The sequence below is a fragment of the Coregonus clupeaformis genome, chromosome 2 (genome assembly GCF_020615455.1).
Source record: "Coregonus clupeaformis isolate EN_2021a chromosome 2, ASM2061545v1, whole genome shotgun sequence".
Lineage (NCBI taxonomy): Eukaryota > Metazoa > Chordata > Actinopteri > Salmoniformes > Salmonidae > Coregonus > Coregonus clupeaformis.
In genome coordinates, this window is record NC_059193.1 from 766,200 (window position 1) to 781,915 (window position 15,716).

Consider the following 15,716-nt stretch of genomic DNA (forward strand, 5'->3'; position numbering starts at 1 on the left):
AGATAACCAACCTACAGCATGAGACTAAACTTCACTTGCATCATCCTTGTGGTATTGAGAGATAAACATGTTAATGCTTTCACTGATTGCACATAAAGGAAGATAGATAATAAAGCAAGCACTCTATCATGTAGAAACTAACTGATCCTGTGAACCCCGTTCATTGCTGCTCGCAGCTATATTATTTGAACTTGTTTTTTTATTAACCCATTTCAAGCACATAGGAAATAGACAGACTAAATAAACAATTAGTGTATATATATATATATTTTAAACAGAACCACCAGGGGAGAGAATGGTAAAACATTATAATAATAAAGTACATTCAAACAAAAACCTTTGAAAAAGTTACTGTCATTCACAGTCTTCACAGCTTTTTTATTACTAGAGGAGGAAATGGTTTTCAAGTGTTGTACAATTTCATTCATAAAGATGGTAAACAATTGTTTTCTATTCATACATTTGCAATTATAGCTACATTTGTAAATGTATATTTATGAATATGACATTTTACTAATCGTAATGACATGGCAAATGCCGGTGGGCGTGTTACATGCTCATTATGTCAGCTCACTAAATAATCGCACTTGCGCAATAGCCATGTCACAAATAATCAACATGGCGACGTCCTTACAGCGCCTTACCTCCGCTGGCAGATATCTTGTAAAAAGAAATGTATTGAAGAATAATGTCTTAACCAGGGTAAGTGTCGATATCCAGAAGGGTGACAATTTTATCAGGTAAACCTTGGTAGAGTTATCAATAAGCGGAGACTTAGCTAACTAGCTAAATAAGAGGGATATCCAGGCAGCATTGCCTGTGTTCTGCAGGTCCTGAAGCCTTAACGTTAGATGAAGGTAGTATAATTGAGTGATAATTGACACTGCGTGCGAAATGATCATACAACTTACTTCAAACCAGTAGCATTACCTACATATTTTTTTCATAGTCTAGACTAGAATAAGCTGTAATGCCCAGCCCGGCTGACAATGACAAGTAAAACGTGCAAATGCTATCAACGTTGTCGTGTTAGTAGCTAGTACTATTCACCTTCTCCCTCCCCCTCCCTCCCTCCCTCGTTGCAGTCCATAGTTGGATCACACAGACTATTGGCTACGCAGGCCGCCAACCAAGTGATGTTAAATGTCCCTGAAACCAAGGTTACCACCTTAGAAAATGGACTACGTGTTGCATCCGAGGATTCCGGTCTTTCGACGTGCACAGTGAGTAACAGAGACCCTCCCACTATTAAGTACAATATGTCTAACTATATAGTAGTGTGCTGAAGTCCGATGTGATGAATTGGTGCCTTGCAGGTTGGTCTCTGGATAGATGCAGGGAGTCGTTACGAGAATGAGAGGAACAATGGTACTGCTCATTTCTTGGAACACATGGCCTTCAAGGTTAGATGACAAGTGCTATATCTACTGCAAATTGCAACCAATGTTCCATTACCAACTTTGATACCTTTTGACATGTCTGTTCATCTGTGATGTGTGACTGGCAGGGTACAAGGAAGCGCTCACAGCTTGACCTGGAGCTGGAGATTGAAAATATGGGGGCCCACCTGAACGCTTACACATCGAGGGAGCAGACTGTGTATTACGCCAAAGCATTCACAAAGGACCTTCCCAGAGGTATGACGACTGACTGTATAGAGATTTGCTCCACTGTCTTGTCACTGAACTGTGTGTGGCCACAGATGGATAGTGGACATTTTGCTTTAAGAAATTAAGAATCTTTGGTGTGGTGGTGTTACAGTTTAACGCTCCCCCTCCCTTGTCCTCCAGCGGTAGAGATCCTGGCTGACATCATCCAGAACAGCACATTGGGGGGAGCGGAGATCGAGCGAGAGCGAGGGGTCATCCTCCGAGAGATGCAGGAAGTGGAGACCAACCTGCAGGAAGTTGTGTTTGACTACCTCCACGCCACAGCTTATCAAGCCACAGCGCTGGGCAGAACCATCCTGGGCCCTACAGAGAACATCAAGTAGGACTCTTGATCTCACATGCCTCAGCTGGGCCTGGGTTCATTACGGCACAAAATGGGAAATGTTTTGCAACTGAAAACAAAAATCTGCATTCCTTATTGGGCCAGGAAGCCTATTCCCTCTCGGATTCAGTCAGTTTTCTAACTTTTAGTACCTAATGAACACAACCCAGCTCAGGAGATGACAATGTTACAGAATGTTAACATAGAAATGTATTATGCAGAACAGGTATGATTGTCTGTCATACTGAACAGGGCATCCGGTTCCAACTGTATTCATTACATTTCTATCTGCAATGTTCTGAATTGCTCACTACTGAATGATACACCCCTAGACTTGGTCATTCCTGTCAACTACTTAACTGTCATCTCAGACCAGTTTGCTTCATAGAAACTACAGGGGATATGCAGTGACATTTCTGCTGTCTGTGTTTATAGAACAATAAACAGAGGAGACCTTGTTGAATACATCACTACTCACTACAAAGGACCGAGAATAGTGTTGGCTGCTGCTGGAGGTAGGTTCTTCGACTCGTCTTAAAAGGAAAATGTAAAAAATATTCTACTTCATATCCTCTCCAGCACCACCCCAACATCAACATATGTGAAAATGGTGTGTTTGTTTTGTAATAAAGATGTTTCCAATGACATCAAACAATTAGACAATTAATAGGCAATGCCTGCTCACAATTGGTCAAAATCACACGATGCACACTGATGTCATTGAGAAATAGATATTTTGTGCTAACATTGTCTTTCAATCAGGGGTTTCACACAATGAATTGATAGATTTGGCCAAGTACCACTTTGGGAATCTTCCTGCAAGATACAAGGGAGAGGCGCCAACCTTCCCACAATGTGATTTTACAGGAAGTGAGGTGAGATTTAAGGGCCCTTATTGTTTATCTTCAACAGAGGCTAAGTGCACAAACTTGCTCCCTGTGGGCAATGCCATGGTAAGAGTGACTCCGGATTTCACTCTAAAATGTATGTCAAACAACTATGCACAAGGGCTACTCTTAACCATTTCCATTTACTTGAACAGTGAAGATGCTAAGTTTGGTAACAGAATGACGGCAAATGGCACAAACGTCATTCTCTTACCAAACTTTGCATTTGAACTGTTCAAGTGTTTCTGTAAAATGTTCAGTGGAAAATGTTCAAAGTAGTCTTTGTGCATAAAGTTATGGTTTAACTTTGCAATAGTTGGTTTTTGTTTGATGTGAAAAATTAGTCACTTACTGTGGAATTTCCCCTAGTATATTGGCCAATTGATTTCATTGTTGTTGGTTAGATCCGTGTTCGTGACGACAAGATGCCCCTGGCACACATTGCCATTGCTGTGGAAGCAGTGGGCTGGTCGCACCCCGATACCATTCCCCTTATGGTGGCAAACACACTCATCGGCAACTGGGACCGGTCCTTTGGTGGGGGTGTGGTAAGTTAAGTTCCCATTCATGTTCCCAGGCATCGGGACTCCTTCCAGGTCGATTCCTCCTCTTACAATTTGTGTATTGACCTTTGCCAGAATCTCTCCAGCAAGCTGGCGCAGATGGCGTGCCAGGGCAACCTGTGCCACAGCTTCCAGTCTTTCAACACCTGTTACACCGATACAGGCCTGTGGGGACTCTACATGGTGTGTGAGCCTGGCACCATCAACGAGATGATGCACTTCACCCAGCTGGAATGGTGAGCCCAGCGGTCACCTGACCAAGCAGTCAAACCAAGCTGGCCTGGTTATGCATCCACCATAGTCGCTGGAACAGAGCTGAAAAGTACAATGTGAATAAAATCTGACCCAGCACAATTTGGGTCAGCACGATAGTGTGAAAAGGGGGTTGCCACTGACATTTACTTTTGTTTACCTCAGGATGTCACTCTGCACTAGCGTTACTGAGAGCGAAGTTGCGAGAGCCAAGAACCTCCTCAAGACAAACATGCTTTTGCATCTTGACGGTAAGGCCACGTGATACACCAATGATCAGGGTTTGAATTACCAATGGACTTTTGGGGGTACCCACCGTTTAACTGCGGGCACATTGACATTTCAATTCTTATGGAGGTATTTAACCAGCCACCCCTGTAATTCAAACCCTGCCAATAATGATCATAATAAATTCAGTGTAAAATCAAATTGACCTTTTTTCTAGGATCCACCCCCATCTGTGAGGACATCGGCAGACAGATGCTTTGTTACAGCCGTAGGATCCCTCTGCATGAACTGGAGGCCAGAATTGATGTGAGTAAATTCTAGTAATGTTTAACACCAAATAATGTAAGCTGTGATTAACATAGCAAAGACACTTGTGGACTGTATTGGGAAATTATTGCAGTGTCTTTATTTGAAATGTTTTATTTTTATGTCCCTCGAAGGCCATAGATGCAAAGACCATCAAGGACGTGTGTACAAAATACATCTATGACAAATCGCCTGCCATCGCAGCAGTCGGTACGTTGTGATTTTTATTGTTATTGACATCAAGACGAGATTCTAATTCATTCTGTTTACTGGCATTCCCCCCCCTTCCAATCTTAAGGCCATTAGGGGCTGTCAAACAAAAAGTTATGCAATTTCAGCTATAAATATACACATTCTTTTCATTTAAGTTGCCGCAACAATACATACAATATTGCACTCAGTCAAGACTTTACCCAGTCTGCTGTGCTGCTAGGTCAGAACAGTGGAATTGAACTGTTCAAGGTTGACTACTTACAAAACTGTTGTGGTATAAAGAGAATTCAGTACATTTCTCTCTTGTTTCAGGACCAATTGAGCAGCTCCCAGACTACAACCGAATTCGCAGTGGGATGTACTGGATGAGAACCTGAGAATTGGCGCTCTCTTTAGAGACTTAGGAAAGTTAACAGCGAGCAGCCAACTGTACAGTATAAACATTTCAACTTTTACAAACAGAGTTTAAGTTCTGTGGTTTTTCTTCTAATTTTATTATAAAATAAAGACCAACACAATAACGTTAAAAGAAGAACATAAATTGCCCTTTGTTTGACTCTTCATTCATTTTTTGCTTTTACCACCAACTTGTTCCTGGGCAGCCTTCTTGGCTTTGACCATCTCCACCAGTTCCTGTATTGGAGAGAGAGAAGAAACTAGCTTTAGGCGGGGATTCAATCCGATCAGCGGTAGATCTGTGTTAGAGCGATCAACATTTAAAAAGGTAATTTCCGATTGAGTCAACATATGCACTATTTACCGTGAATTCGGTCTCCGCAAACGTGGAAACATTGCCTTTAAAAGGTGCATAGTAGACTAAACGCCATCAGATTGTCTCCCGGCCTTCGTATGCTGCGGCTTCTACATGTTTCTGTCACTTATACTGTTCTCTAAATTGTACATACCAAACGGGGATTGAAACCACACAGAAGCACCAACCGTAAAACAAGGCCCAGCTTACCTTATATCTCTTCATACAGTCCTTCTTGGTGCGTCCGGGCACAGCTGCAGCGATCTTCTCCCACCTCTCTGGGGTGCTGACTGGGTAGGTCTTCAAGGCCTGCTCTAGCAGCTTCTGCTCCTCGGTGGTCCAGGATGCAGTGTTGGCTTCAGCACCTGAAGCAGCAATAATTTAAAGAGGAGGACAGTGAGTGGCTACCACTGAAACATGTCCAGAAAGAACCCATAGTCACTCCCCCCCACCCACCCAGGGCCATGGAGTCAATGACAAAAGTACCTTCAGTCATGGGTATAAATCCAATGGGCTTTTGTGCAAGAAAAAATTAACTACTGATCATCACTCACCGTCAAATCTCTCAGAGGGCACTGCGTTGTCCACTGTCTGTGGCACAGCTGCATGCTCTTTGTTGAACTTCTCAAAGGCCTTCTTGTTAATCTCATCTTTCTGCCCAGGTTCTGAAAAAGTGGCAATAAATAGTCTCAAAAGTATTGTTTTGCAGAGAATTACTCGGACAATGACTCCAACATCTGGTGACATGACAGTTGCTCACCAAGCTTTTGTAAGTTCTTGGCTTTGTTGATGACATCTTTGGCCGTCCTTTTGATGCCACTGGTGGAGTGCAAGTTCATGTAGTTGGCAATGACTTCCCATCTACAGGATAGAAAGACAAAAGATGAATCACTTAAAGTAAAAGCATGAAAGCTGCAAGGCCTTCTACACCAGCAGCGAATTCCTTATTCTACATGTGAGAGGCATGCTCATTACATACACACGTATTTTTAGGCATGTTTGTTCTACATATTTCTATTTAAACGTTGTGCCCTGTTGAACGCAGCCCTGGGAGGGTACCTGGCGTTGGTTCCAGCAGGAAACAGGTTGACTGCTTTGATGAGCAGCGGGAGCTCTTCCTCGTTCCAGCCCTTTCCTCCGCCCCCGCCTCCTCCGCTGGCCTGTACAGCAGTGCGGACAGCTTGCCTGGCCTGCACCTCCGCATCCTTCTCCTTCTGCAGCTGGGCATTCACCTCCTGCACCTGTGCATACACATACACACAAAACAATGTCAGTGGTACAGAGGTTAGCCATGTACCATATTTACACCCAGTCATCATGCGGTGCTGTGGTGCTGTCTATACCTGCTTCTCCACCGCTACCTTGGCCTCCTCCTTTGAACCCGATGCCAATGCCTCATTCAGGGATTGCAGACTGAAGAAAAAGAGATTAGCCGTATTGAGTCAAACTCCAGACTTGTATGAAGTATTACCACTAAGGCAATTTCAATCCTTTACCTTACAAGCTCCAAACGGTCACAAAGTTTCTCCACATCTTCCATAATTTTCACACTGTCAGATTCATTGTCACCAAAGTAATTCCAGTTCTTCAGGGGAAAACAAAACACAGACATGAGGACAGGAAAATACTAAGATGAGTTGGGTAACTTAAACAGCATTACAATCTTGCCCACAAATCAGCAAATGTTAATGAATTCCCTGAAGAGAGGACACCCCATGCAAGCAGCACCTTGCAAGTTGTCCGGAGTTTCTGCCTCTCTTTCTTGATGGCCTTCTTTTGGATCTCCTTCTCCTTCTTGGCCTGCTGGGCGACCAGTTTGGCCTCCTCTTCCTCCTTCTCTTTGGCCAGCCGTGCTGCCTCCAGCTCTGCCTGCCGAGCCTGGACCAACACAGTCAGAAACGCATTGAAGTCTACGCAGAAACAATCTGGACACAACTAAAACCCAAAGGTCAGAGGCAAGAATAAAACAAAATGGCCGTTGTAATGAGTCTGACTGACCTTCTCCTTCTCCTCCTGCTCTTTCCTCTTGGCGTCCGCTTTAGCCTTCTTCTCATTCTCCTTCCTGGCCTTCTCGTCCTCTTTGAATTTCTTTATCCTGGGATCAAGGCTGTAGGCCGTGTCTTTCAACAGAAACACACCCAAATAGTGTCATTCCATGAACCCATCTGCCAGGTATTTCCGTTTGAGGTTAGTCATTTTCTATTGTTCATGTAAGAACAAGTATGCATGTCTAGTGGGCCTTACCAACAAGTGTCCGTAGTCTATTCATCTCTTCCTTCTTCCTGGTGGCTCTGGCTGCACGATTCTGCTTTTCAATCCATCTCCTCTCATCACGACTGAATTCAACAGATGAAAGCATACATATCAAACAGTACTGAGAATGGAAGACACCGGCAGCCTAGCGGTTAAGAGCGTTGTGCGAGTAACCGAAAGGTCCCTGGTTCGAATCCCTGAGCCAACTAGGTGAAAAATCTGGCTGTGTGCACTTGAGCAAGGCACTTAACCCTAATTTGCTCAAGGAGGCACCGTACTACTACGTCGGACTGTGTAGAACACATTTCACTGCTCCTATGTGACAATAAAACATATACAGTATATAAAACATAAATGTAAAGACAATGGCATTCCACGAGTTGCCGGTGCTCCTTCCCATGTTCTGATATTACTCACCATTCTGCCTTGTCCTTTTCCTCTTCATCCAAATAAGAAAACTCTCTCCATGAGTCAAAGTTGTACCTTGATTGAGATTATGAACGGGAAACGTAAGAAGTTCACATTTCAAATGAACAAGAAATATCAAATCATTGTGAGAAGTTGCTATACACTGCATGTCTAAAAATCAGTTCCAAATTCAGAAGTCTTTGCTTGAAAGGATGGATGATACGGACAGTAGTTCCCTTGTAGTTAAAAGTTTAAACTTAAAGGGATTTTGCATTTCAGAGCGACTTACAAATTGGTGTTTTAATATTAAAATGGGACCACTGGTGATGGCCAGTGATGGTCTTACTTACCAAACAGAATAAAAATTATCCACCTCCTCAAAAGAGGAATCCATAGTTCCAAGTTTGGGTACGTGTTTTTTGGAAGACCACCGGGCATTTCTCTCAAAAACGGGAGCATACGCCTCAAAGAAGTTATCTTTGCCTTCGCCCTTTGAGGGCACAGCGTTGTCAAAGGTAGGATCTACACTGTCAAATGCTCTTCTCTTCACAGGATCTGACAGAATTTCTATAGCTGGTATGAGACAAAAACACACAAATATTATTGTTAGTAGGAGCTGAAACAGAACGTTTAGCCTCATATGATCTCGGTTGGAGAGGCTGGAGCAGAGGGCAGCCGCAGTGCCCAACTAACTGTTTAGTGGGTTAAGTTTCTTGCTCAAGGGAACATCAGCAGTAGGTGGCACCTACGATATTGATGCCAGCAACCCTCTGGTAAAACAATACTATATTTCATACTATATCATTGTTTTTGTATATAGAGGAAGTATTGTGAGGTATAACACCTATATAACAGACATTTATCCATAGGGACTTATTTTTTTAGTATGTGCATGTGATCCCTGCGAGAATTGAACCCACTATGACCTTGGCATTGCTGGCACCATGCCTATCAACTGAACCAACTTGAGGCAGACAACGTTTTTCAATGTCCTTACCTTTAGTTATACAGGTGAAGTAGTCACCGTCTCCTTCTACAATCTGCTCTCCCGCAGCTTTCCTTTTGTCAGGGTGATGCTTCAACACCATAGCCTTGTCTGTTGAAAATCATTAGACTTAATATACTGTGGTAAAAAAGCTGCTATTCTAATGAACTCTGGAAGTAATGCCAGAGAAACTTTATGGTCAACCAATACAATGTAGTTCAGAAGACGACCACAGCACAAATGGAAATACTCACGGGCAGCTTTGATTTGTTTCTGTGTCGCCTTGTACCTCATATGAGCCAGTCCAAGGACAGCATAGTGATCTTGTTTCTGAAAAGAGAAACGCCAAGGGGGAAGACATCCTTTACTACGTACTCCAAAAGTAGAATGCAATACAATGTTCCTAACGATTCTGAAGTGAGGTCCCACTGATATAACATCTAACTCAATTTTTTTTATGAGCATGGCCTTATTTCTATTACAGCATATTTTTTGAGTGTCATTCACATTCCATTCACCCAGCAAAATACAACAATTTTCCCCATACCCATCATGAGGTTGCTACAACAGGTCGAGAGAAAAATTTGAGTAATCCAGCGTGACACATTCAATAGCGCCTTGCACATTTATTGCCTGCATTTAGCTAATCTAGGGTGTAATCATTAGTCCAACAGTTGCAAACAAGAGTTTCTATTGGACAGACTCAGGTATGTTTATACCCGTTTCATTTGCTTCCATTTAAGAAATGTTTTTCAACAGTCAGTGGAATGAATACACCCCTGACTACCTTCCAGTCTTTGGGGTCCAGCGTTCTCAGCAGGGGGAAATCCTCCAGCTGCAGCTCTTCATCCTCGGATTCCTCAGACAGCTCCTCCTCTTCCTCAAGCTCCTGGAAAGAGGCCGATACATTCCTGTTCCTCCTCTTCAGAAAGGCCTCGAACCACCGACCAACAGGTTCCACCTCGATCTGCACTGAGGCTGAGGGAGGGGGAGAGAGACCATTATCCCCTCCATCTGGCTGCATTCTCTCTATCTGAGAATAACATTCTGCAACCTATCAATGTTGAGAGGTAAGTACCAAACACCTCAATATCTATCCCAAAACCCTGAAAGATACAGAGAACCTTCTAAATCAACAGTATTTATTGACCAATCTAACAACTTCAATTCCCTTGTGCAAAAAACATACATTTTGTATGAGTAAGTGTAGGCTAGGACTGTCAAATATCCTTTAATAAGTTGAGAGGTGTCACAAAAAAAATGATATATATACACATATATATACACATTTCCACAAATTAACGCAATAATTACCATGGTAAGTGTTATAGCTAGCTATGTGGGCTACAGTAAATGTGCCCTAACATTTTATGAACAAATCTGTGCAGCAGGTGCCTTTATTCAAAACTAAGATTCAGCAACAGCAAACAATTGCACAACATCAATTATGTCTCTCTCCTTAGTCATTTAGCTAGTTAGCGTAACAATTTTCCTAGATAGTAACGTTAGCTAGCTACAATTATTATATGAACAATAGGAATTAAATAACACTTCATACTAGTATGAGATAGCTAGCTAACGTTAGCTGTTCTCTGATATACCGGTAGTTAACTAGCATAGTTGGTTGCTAGCTAGCTGCATGATAGCGAATTGTGTCAGTCTCAGCAGTATTTTCACTCTCATTCAATGCTTACCAGCAATGGCATTACAGTAGACGACTGTAACATCCTCTTCCAACGCTTCTATTAGCATCTTGGAAACGTCTGCTATAACATTCAGCTGTGAAATGTATTCAGTTAAATGTTTTCTAAAGTGCTAGTATGTCCCCCGGTTTTTCAGTGCACCACATGGGCCTGCTTTTACAGGTGCCTTACTGGGTAGAGCTGGCCTTACACTCTTATAATTCCGAAATCACACATCGGATACCTTATGTTTAGTTCCTAAAGAATAATTTGCAATTTCAGAGACGATCTTCTCACAAACGACTGTTATACTAGTATTAAGTATGTCGCTTGAACATGGTAAGAGTATTCATACATTTGAACAGATATTGGTTGTATAAAAAAAATATATAAAAACTTTGGAACATTATGACAAGGGTTCGTCAAATAAAGGTCAGACCCCCATTTCCGGTCAATTGTGCACAGCGGAAGTATCAAACCTGCTGTGTAATCCTTGTTGTGCTGAAGCACAACATTTTCTAGTAAAACTTTATACACAGAATAACATTAGCAATGCCAGATTATTTGGGAGGCGATCAAAGGAAAATCAAAGATGTCAAAGAAGAGGAGGATAAACCTATCAGATGTATGTGATGAGATTTTTGAGAACCACTGTTTATTAGCTAACGTTAGCTAGCTAGGTCAGTACGACAGTTAGCCAGCTAGGATGGCTAATTTAAGTCATGCACTGTGAATAATTTAACAAAGCTAGCTAGTTAATAACAATATGAGCTAGATAGGTACTTAACAAAAATCAAACAAGCCAAGGTGTTACGTGATCATTACGAGTAGCTTAATATAATTAGTTAGCTAGCTCTATAGCTAGTTATCTAGCCAGGGCTAACGAACAATTTGCAATTGTTTTAGTTTTGGAAACATGTCACAGTGGGCTCTTTAAATTGTGATCAATTATGCCTGGAAGTAAAGACAAACTGTTATAATAATCAAATTTGCCGATTTAATAGCTATGAATTGGTTGTTCGTGAATGTTATGTAAATTCAAATTGAAATGTATTTTTGCTCTCCAGCTTTGGATGAAGGAGACATTGCCTTATTGAAAACTTATGTAAGTATCAGCTAGGCTATACCTGTACATGAATTGATTGCTATTTTAAATCGTGTAGGCCTAGAGGTAATCATAATGACCCCTGTGATGAGAAAATGTTGTCTGATGGTGTAGGGCAGGCCTATTCATTCCCAGTTATTACCTATTGATTAAAGGTTGATTATCACTGATTGAAATGACATTATCTGCTATAACTACATAGCCTACATTCACTGAAAAATATGCAATTCTTTGTGACTGACATCTTTGTATTGCTGGTTATGTACAGGGCCAGAGCACCTACTCCAGACAGATTAAGCAAGTGGAAGATGACATCCAAAACCTGCTCAAGAAGATCAATGAACTAACCGGTAGGTTGAAATGTGATTATATGTGACATCCATGTGCATTATAGCTCATTAACCATTTACTGTATATTGAATAGGGATTACATTGATTATTCTACCCTCCCATAATGCTTGAAATATTTAGAATGTGACAGTTTTCATAGTGATATCAGAACACATCTGTTGTTTGTTGCTTTCAAGTCTGACAGATAGCTGAGGTTAGTACACATACGCTATCTAACATTGCAGGCATTAAGGAATCGGACACTGGCCTGGCTCCTCCTGCACTATGGGATCTGGCTGCAGACAAACAGACTCTGCAGAGCGAGCAGCCTCTGCAGGTGGCAAGGTATGGCGCACATATCTCACCGGATTCATTTTCAATAGATTTCACTGTCTTTGAAAACAATGGATCTTTTAAATTAGGTTTTGTTTTCTAGTTTGAGCAAACACCCACATGCTTGTTGTATTTTGTTGTGGCAGATGCACAAAGATCATCAACGCTGACTCTGAAGACCCAAAGTACATAATCAATGTGAAGCAGTTTGCCAAGTTTGTGGTGGACCTGAGTGACCAGGTGGCCCCCACTGACATAGAGGAGGGTATGAGAGTCGGGTAAGGATGAGGGCGATATCTCTTACTCCAATAAGAACCACGTTTGCTGATGTCAATATTGCGTTGGTACAGTATTATTGTTGGATATTAAGTCTCCCCGGTGTTTCTTTCAGTGTGGATAGAAACAAAAGATCCACATTCCTCTGCCTCCCAAGATTGACCCCACTGTACTAGTGATGCAGGTAAGATGTAACACAACAGCTGATTTCAGCCTCAAGATCTGTCCTCCTCCTCTGTTTCCTACCCTTCATCTGCACCAATTGGAAAAAGTACTTGACAGGTGAAAACAATATGGTGGAAGCTCATCCTTGGGTTGGCTTTCACCTGGTCACCGCTTTCAGATCAGTGCAATGAAGGCCAACATCTGTTTTGAGAAATGGGTTTGATTCATTAGGGCACACAGTGGGAAAACATTTTGCAACAGAAAAAAGTTTAATTGTACAAGTTCTGGGGTGTAATCATTAGCCCAAAACTTTTTTGCAACGGAAACTGTTACTCAGTTTGGTTCCTAGGGAAGACACCTCAAGTAGTGCCTCCCTGTTTGTCAGTTTTCTTCTGCTTGGTGCCTAATGTTTATGACCATGGCCTGAAATAAGAATGCTTGTCAACGTATTGTAGCTACCTGAACTCCCTGTCTCTGTCCACCAGGTGGAGGAGAAGCCTGATGTGACCTACAGTGACGTGGGTGGATGTAAAGAGCAGATTGAGAAGCTCAGGGAGGTGGTGGAGACCCCACTGCTCCACGTAAGTGTTCCATTAAATTGTCATTCAGAATCACTCTACCCAATATCACAAAATATGTATAAACTATACATTCGTGACATTTAAATCAGAAAGTTTCAACAAATAAGGCAATAAAAACATAGGTGAGTGTCCTCAGACTTCCTGCATTTGTGGCAGGGTTATTAGACATCTTGTACACTTAAAACATATTGCATACTTTGTACCTTGGTTGATGTCTCCTCTCATTCTCCGTTCTGCTTTCAGCCCGAGAGGTTTGTCAATCTGGGTATTGAACCCCCCAAGGGGGTGCTGCTGTTCGGCCCGCCCGGCACAGGTAAAACCCTGTGTGCCAGAGCCGTGGCCAACCGGACCGATGCCTGCTTCATCAGGGTCATCGGCTCAGAGCTGGTCCAGAAATACGTTGGAGAGGTGAGTCACAATGATGTAGGGTGAAGTTGCCCCTAGACACTGATCTTGGGTCAGTTTAGAATTTCCCCCAATAATGGTTAGGGTTGGAGGAGGGGAAGCTGATCCTAGATCTGTACCTAGGGGAAACTTCAACCCGGAGCGAGTCGCAATCAAGTTGTATTGAATTGATTTGAGAACTCAGGATGATGGAGAATAAACCCAAGAATGTGGTCCTGAATCTGTATGAGCTTACCTTGCTCTCTCTGCTTTGTCTCTATTCCTCAGGGTGCCAGAATGGTGCGGGAGCTTTTCGAGATGGCCAGGACCAAGAAGGCGTGCCTCATCTTCTTCGATGAAATTGACGCTATTGGGGGTCAGCACTAAAACAATAAAACTTGTTTAAACCGATTTAAATGCAAGAAGACTCTGTAAAATAACACAGATCTATGCATTTCACAAGAAGTGGTAGTAAGTAGCCTTGTCCGAGCCAGAACAGTCCATAAGGCAGGAAGCAGCTTGATGTTCAAGTGCACCCCTGGACAGGATGCTCGTCTTGTCACCAGAAATAGTAGCCCTGTCTGTTTTTGAGCCTCGCCTTACATGTGGGTTGCGTCTTGTCCTGTAGGGGCCCGTTTTGACGACGGAGCCGGTGGGGACAATGAGGTCCAGAGAACCATGCTGGAGCTTATCAACCAGCTGGACGGCTTCGACCCCAGGGGGAACATAAAGGTCCTGATGGCCACCAACCGGCCCGACACCCTGGACCCTGCCCTCATGAGGCCCGGGCGACTGGACAGGAAGATTGAGTTCAGCCTGCCAGACCTGGAGGTGAGTACCATGCCTGATTAGAACGGGCCGAACTCTGACTCCTCTCTGATTCTAGTCCTTAATGGCACCCTATTCCCTTTGGACCTTGGTCAAAAGTAGTGCACTATATTAGGGAATAGTGTGCCACTTGGAACGTAGCCTCTGACTCTTCTCGGATTTGCTGAATATGCAGAGTAGATTAGAAAATCAAAAAGCTGGTAATAAATGTGAAGATGAATGAGTAGCGAATTAAGTTAGCTTCCGACAATAACTCCTACTGAATAAATAGTAAACGAGATTGATATGAGATTCGATTGAGATTTACTCCTCAATATGAATATAGAGTTGCGCTGGCAGTGTGGTAAAGGACGAGGTGTTGTGTTTCAGGGTCGTACTCACATCTTCAAGATCCACGCCCGCTCCATGAGCGTAGAGCGAGACATCCGCTTCGAGCTGCTGGCTCGTCTCTGTCCCAACAGCACAGGTAAGATGACCTGACACCATGTTGTTCAGTATCCATGTTGTTCCGGTGATGCGACACAAGGGGGCGCCACTGCATTGTTTTTAGTATTTGACTTCATGTAAGAGGTAGGTTGTGTTCCAATTACCCTTCACTGCAGCCCAATGATGGGCTCCAACCATGTTGCCCACACGCTGTCAAGCCTCTTCATATCAGCGTGGATTAATTGCTCATCTTACACACATAATGAGTACATATTTGGGATGCAAGGTGATTCTGCACAGTCCGACTGCAATGTAATAAATCTCAAACACGCACACCGTTTTGTCCTATCAGGTGCCGAGATTCGCAGCGTGTGCACGGAGGCGGGCATGTTCGCCATCCGCGCCCGCCGGAAGATTGCCACAGAGAAGGACTTCCTGGAGGCGGTCAACAAGGTCATCAAGTCCTACGCCAAGTTCAGCGCCACCCCGAGATACATGACCTACAACTAAGCAATGCTGTCTGCACCTGGGCTTGTTTCCCAAGGGGCTGGGGAGGAGAGTCGATTATAATTTTCTGTCATTTGTCATTCAACATTAAAGTTTATTCCAGTTTGGACGTTTTATAGTTTTCTTTCAATCACACATTAAATTGTACTATAAAACTGCATTGTTTATTGATGTAAAAGTCTTGTACGCTGTAAGATATCTACATTACATTTAAACCATCCATTTGAATTATATATTGACATAACAAAAATATTGACATTT

At 42.8% G+C, this 15,716-nt stretch overlaps 3 protein-coding genes across 4 annotated transcripts; 2 read left to right on the plus strand and 1 right to left on the minus strand.

Moving 5' to 3' along the window:
* The first annotated feature begins 592 nt into the window (after nucleotides 1–592).
* Nucleotides 593–4,982, plus strand: LOC121550175 (mitochondrial-processing peptidase subunit beta). Its single transcript, XM_041862291.2, has 13 exons — nucleotides 593–702; nucleotides 1,086–1,223; nucleotides 1,317–1,403; nucleotides 1,508–1,637; nucleotides 1,791–1,989; nucleotides 2,428–2,507; nucleotides 2,755–2,867; nucleotides 3,284–3,427; nucleotides 3,518–3,678; nucleotides 3,860–3,945; nucleotides 4,140–4,228; nucleotides 4,363–4,438; nucleotides 4,754–4,982. Exons 1-13 carry the CDS (start codon nucleotides 601–603, stop codon nucleotides 4,816–4,818), a joined length of 1,470 nt encoding a protein of 489 aa, XP_041718225.1. The 5' UTR covers nucleotides 593–600; the 3' UTR covers nucleotides 4,819–4,982.
* Nucleotides 4,917–13,246, minus strand: LOC121550162 (dnaJ homolog subfamily C member 2). Of its 2 annotated transcripts, none has more exons than XM_041862281.2 (16): nucleotides 12,811–13,246; nucleotides 9,626–9,816; nucleotides 9,093–9,168; nucleotides 8,851–8,949; nucleotides 8,204–8,426; nucleotides 7,863–7,928; nucleotides 7,437–7,528; nucleotides 7,191–7,312; nucleotides 6,921–7,070; nucleotides 6,689–6,777; nucleotides 6,536–6,605; nucleotides 6,252–6,433; nucleotides 5,953–6,053; nucleotides 5,747–5,857; nucleotides 5,403–5,557; nucleotides 4,917–5,074 (listed from the first exon to the last, which is right to left on the minus strand). In XM_041862281.2, exons 1-16 carry the CDS (start codon nucleotides 12,815–12,817, stop codon nucleotides 5,006–5,008), a joined length of 1,803 nt encoding a protein of 600 aa, XP_041718215.2. In that variant the 5' UTR covers nucleotides 12,818–13,246; the 3' UTR covers nucleotides 4,917–5,005. The 2 variants fall into 2 exon arrangements, with proteins under 2 accessions (XP_041718215.2, XP_041718209.2); XM_041862275.2 differs by lacking the exon at nucleotides 12,811–13,246 and adding an exon at nucleotides 10,533–10,747.
* LOC121550177 (26S proteasome regulatory subunit 7) lies at nucleotides 10,964–15,564 on the plus strand. Its single transcript, XM_041862303.2, is given in 13 exon segments — nucleotides 10,964–11,145; nucleotides 11,588–11,625; nucleotides 11,894–11,975; nucleotides 12,201–12,300; nucleotides 12,435–12,566; nucleotides 12,680–12,693; nucleotides 12,696–12,748; nucleotides 13,215–13,310; nucleotides 13,554–13,718; nucleotides 13,983–14,070; nucleotides 14,323–14,525; nucleotides 14,892–14,988; nucleotides 15,301–15,564. Coding segments are annotated over 13 exon segments (1,299 nt in total). The 5' UTR covers nucleotides 10,964–11,072; the 3' UTR covers nucleotides 15,459–15,564.
* The last annotated feature ends 152 nt before the right edge of the window (nucleotides 15,565–15,716 follow it).

Bases quoted from the DNA above. Each gene is read 5' to 3' on its own strand.
- LOC121550175 (XM_041862291.2), top strand. From the start codon at position 601: ATGTCACAAATAATCAACATGGCGACGTCCTTACAGCGCCTTACCTCC. The intron at 1,224-1,316 runs GTGAGTAACAGA...GGTGCCTTGCAG, and splicing joins CCGGTCTTTCGACGTGCACA to GTTGGTCTCTGGATAGATGC. The intron at 4,229-4,362 runs GTGAGTAAATTC...TGTCCCTCGAAG, and splicing joins AACTGGAGGCCAGAATTGAT to GCCATAGATGCAAAGACCAT.
- LOC121550162 (XM_041862275.2), bottom strand. From the start codon at position 10,590: ATGCTAATAGAAGCGTTGGAAGAGGATGTTACAGTCGTCTACTGTAAT. The intron at 7,529-7,862 runs GTGAGTAATATC...TGTTGAATTCAG, and splicing joins GAAAAGGACAAGGCAGAATG to TCGTGATGAGAGGAGATGGA. The intron at 5,858-5,952 runs GTGAGCAACTGT...CCACTTTTTCAG, and splicing joins CAAGAACTTACAAAAGCTTG to AACCTGGGCAGAAAGATGAG.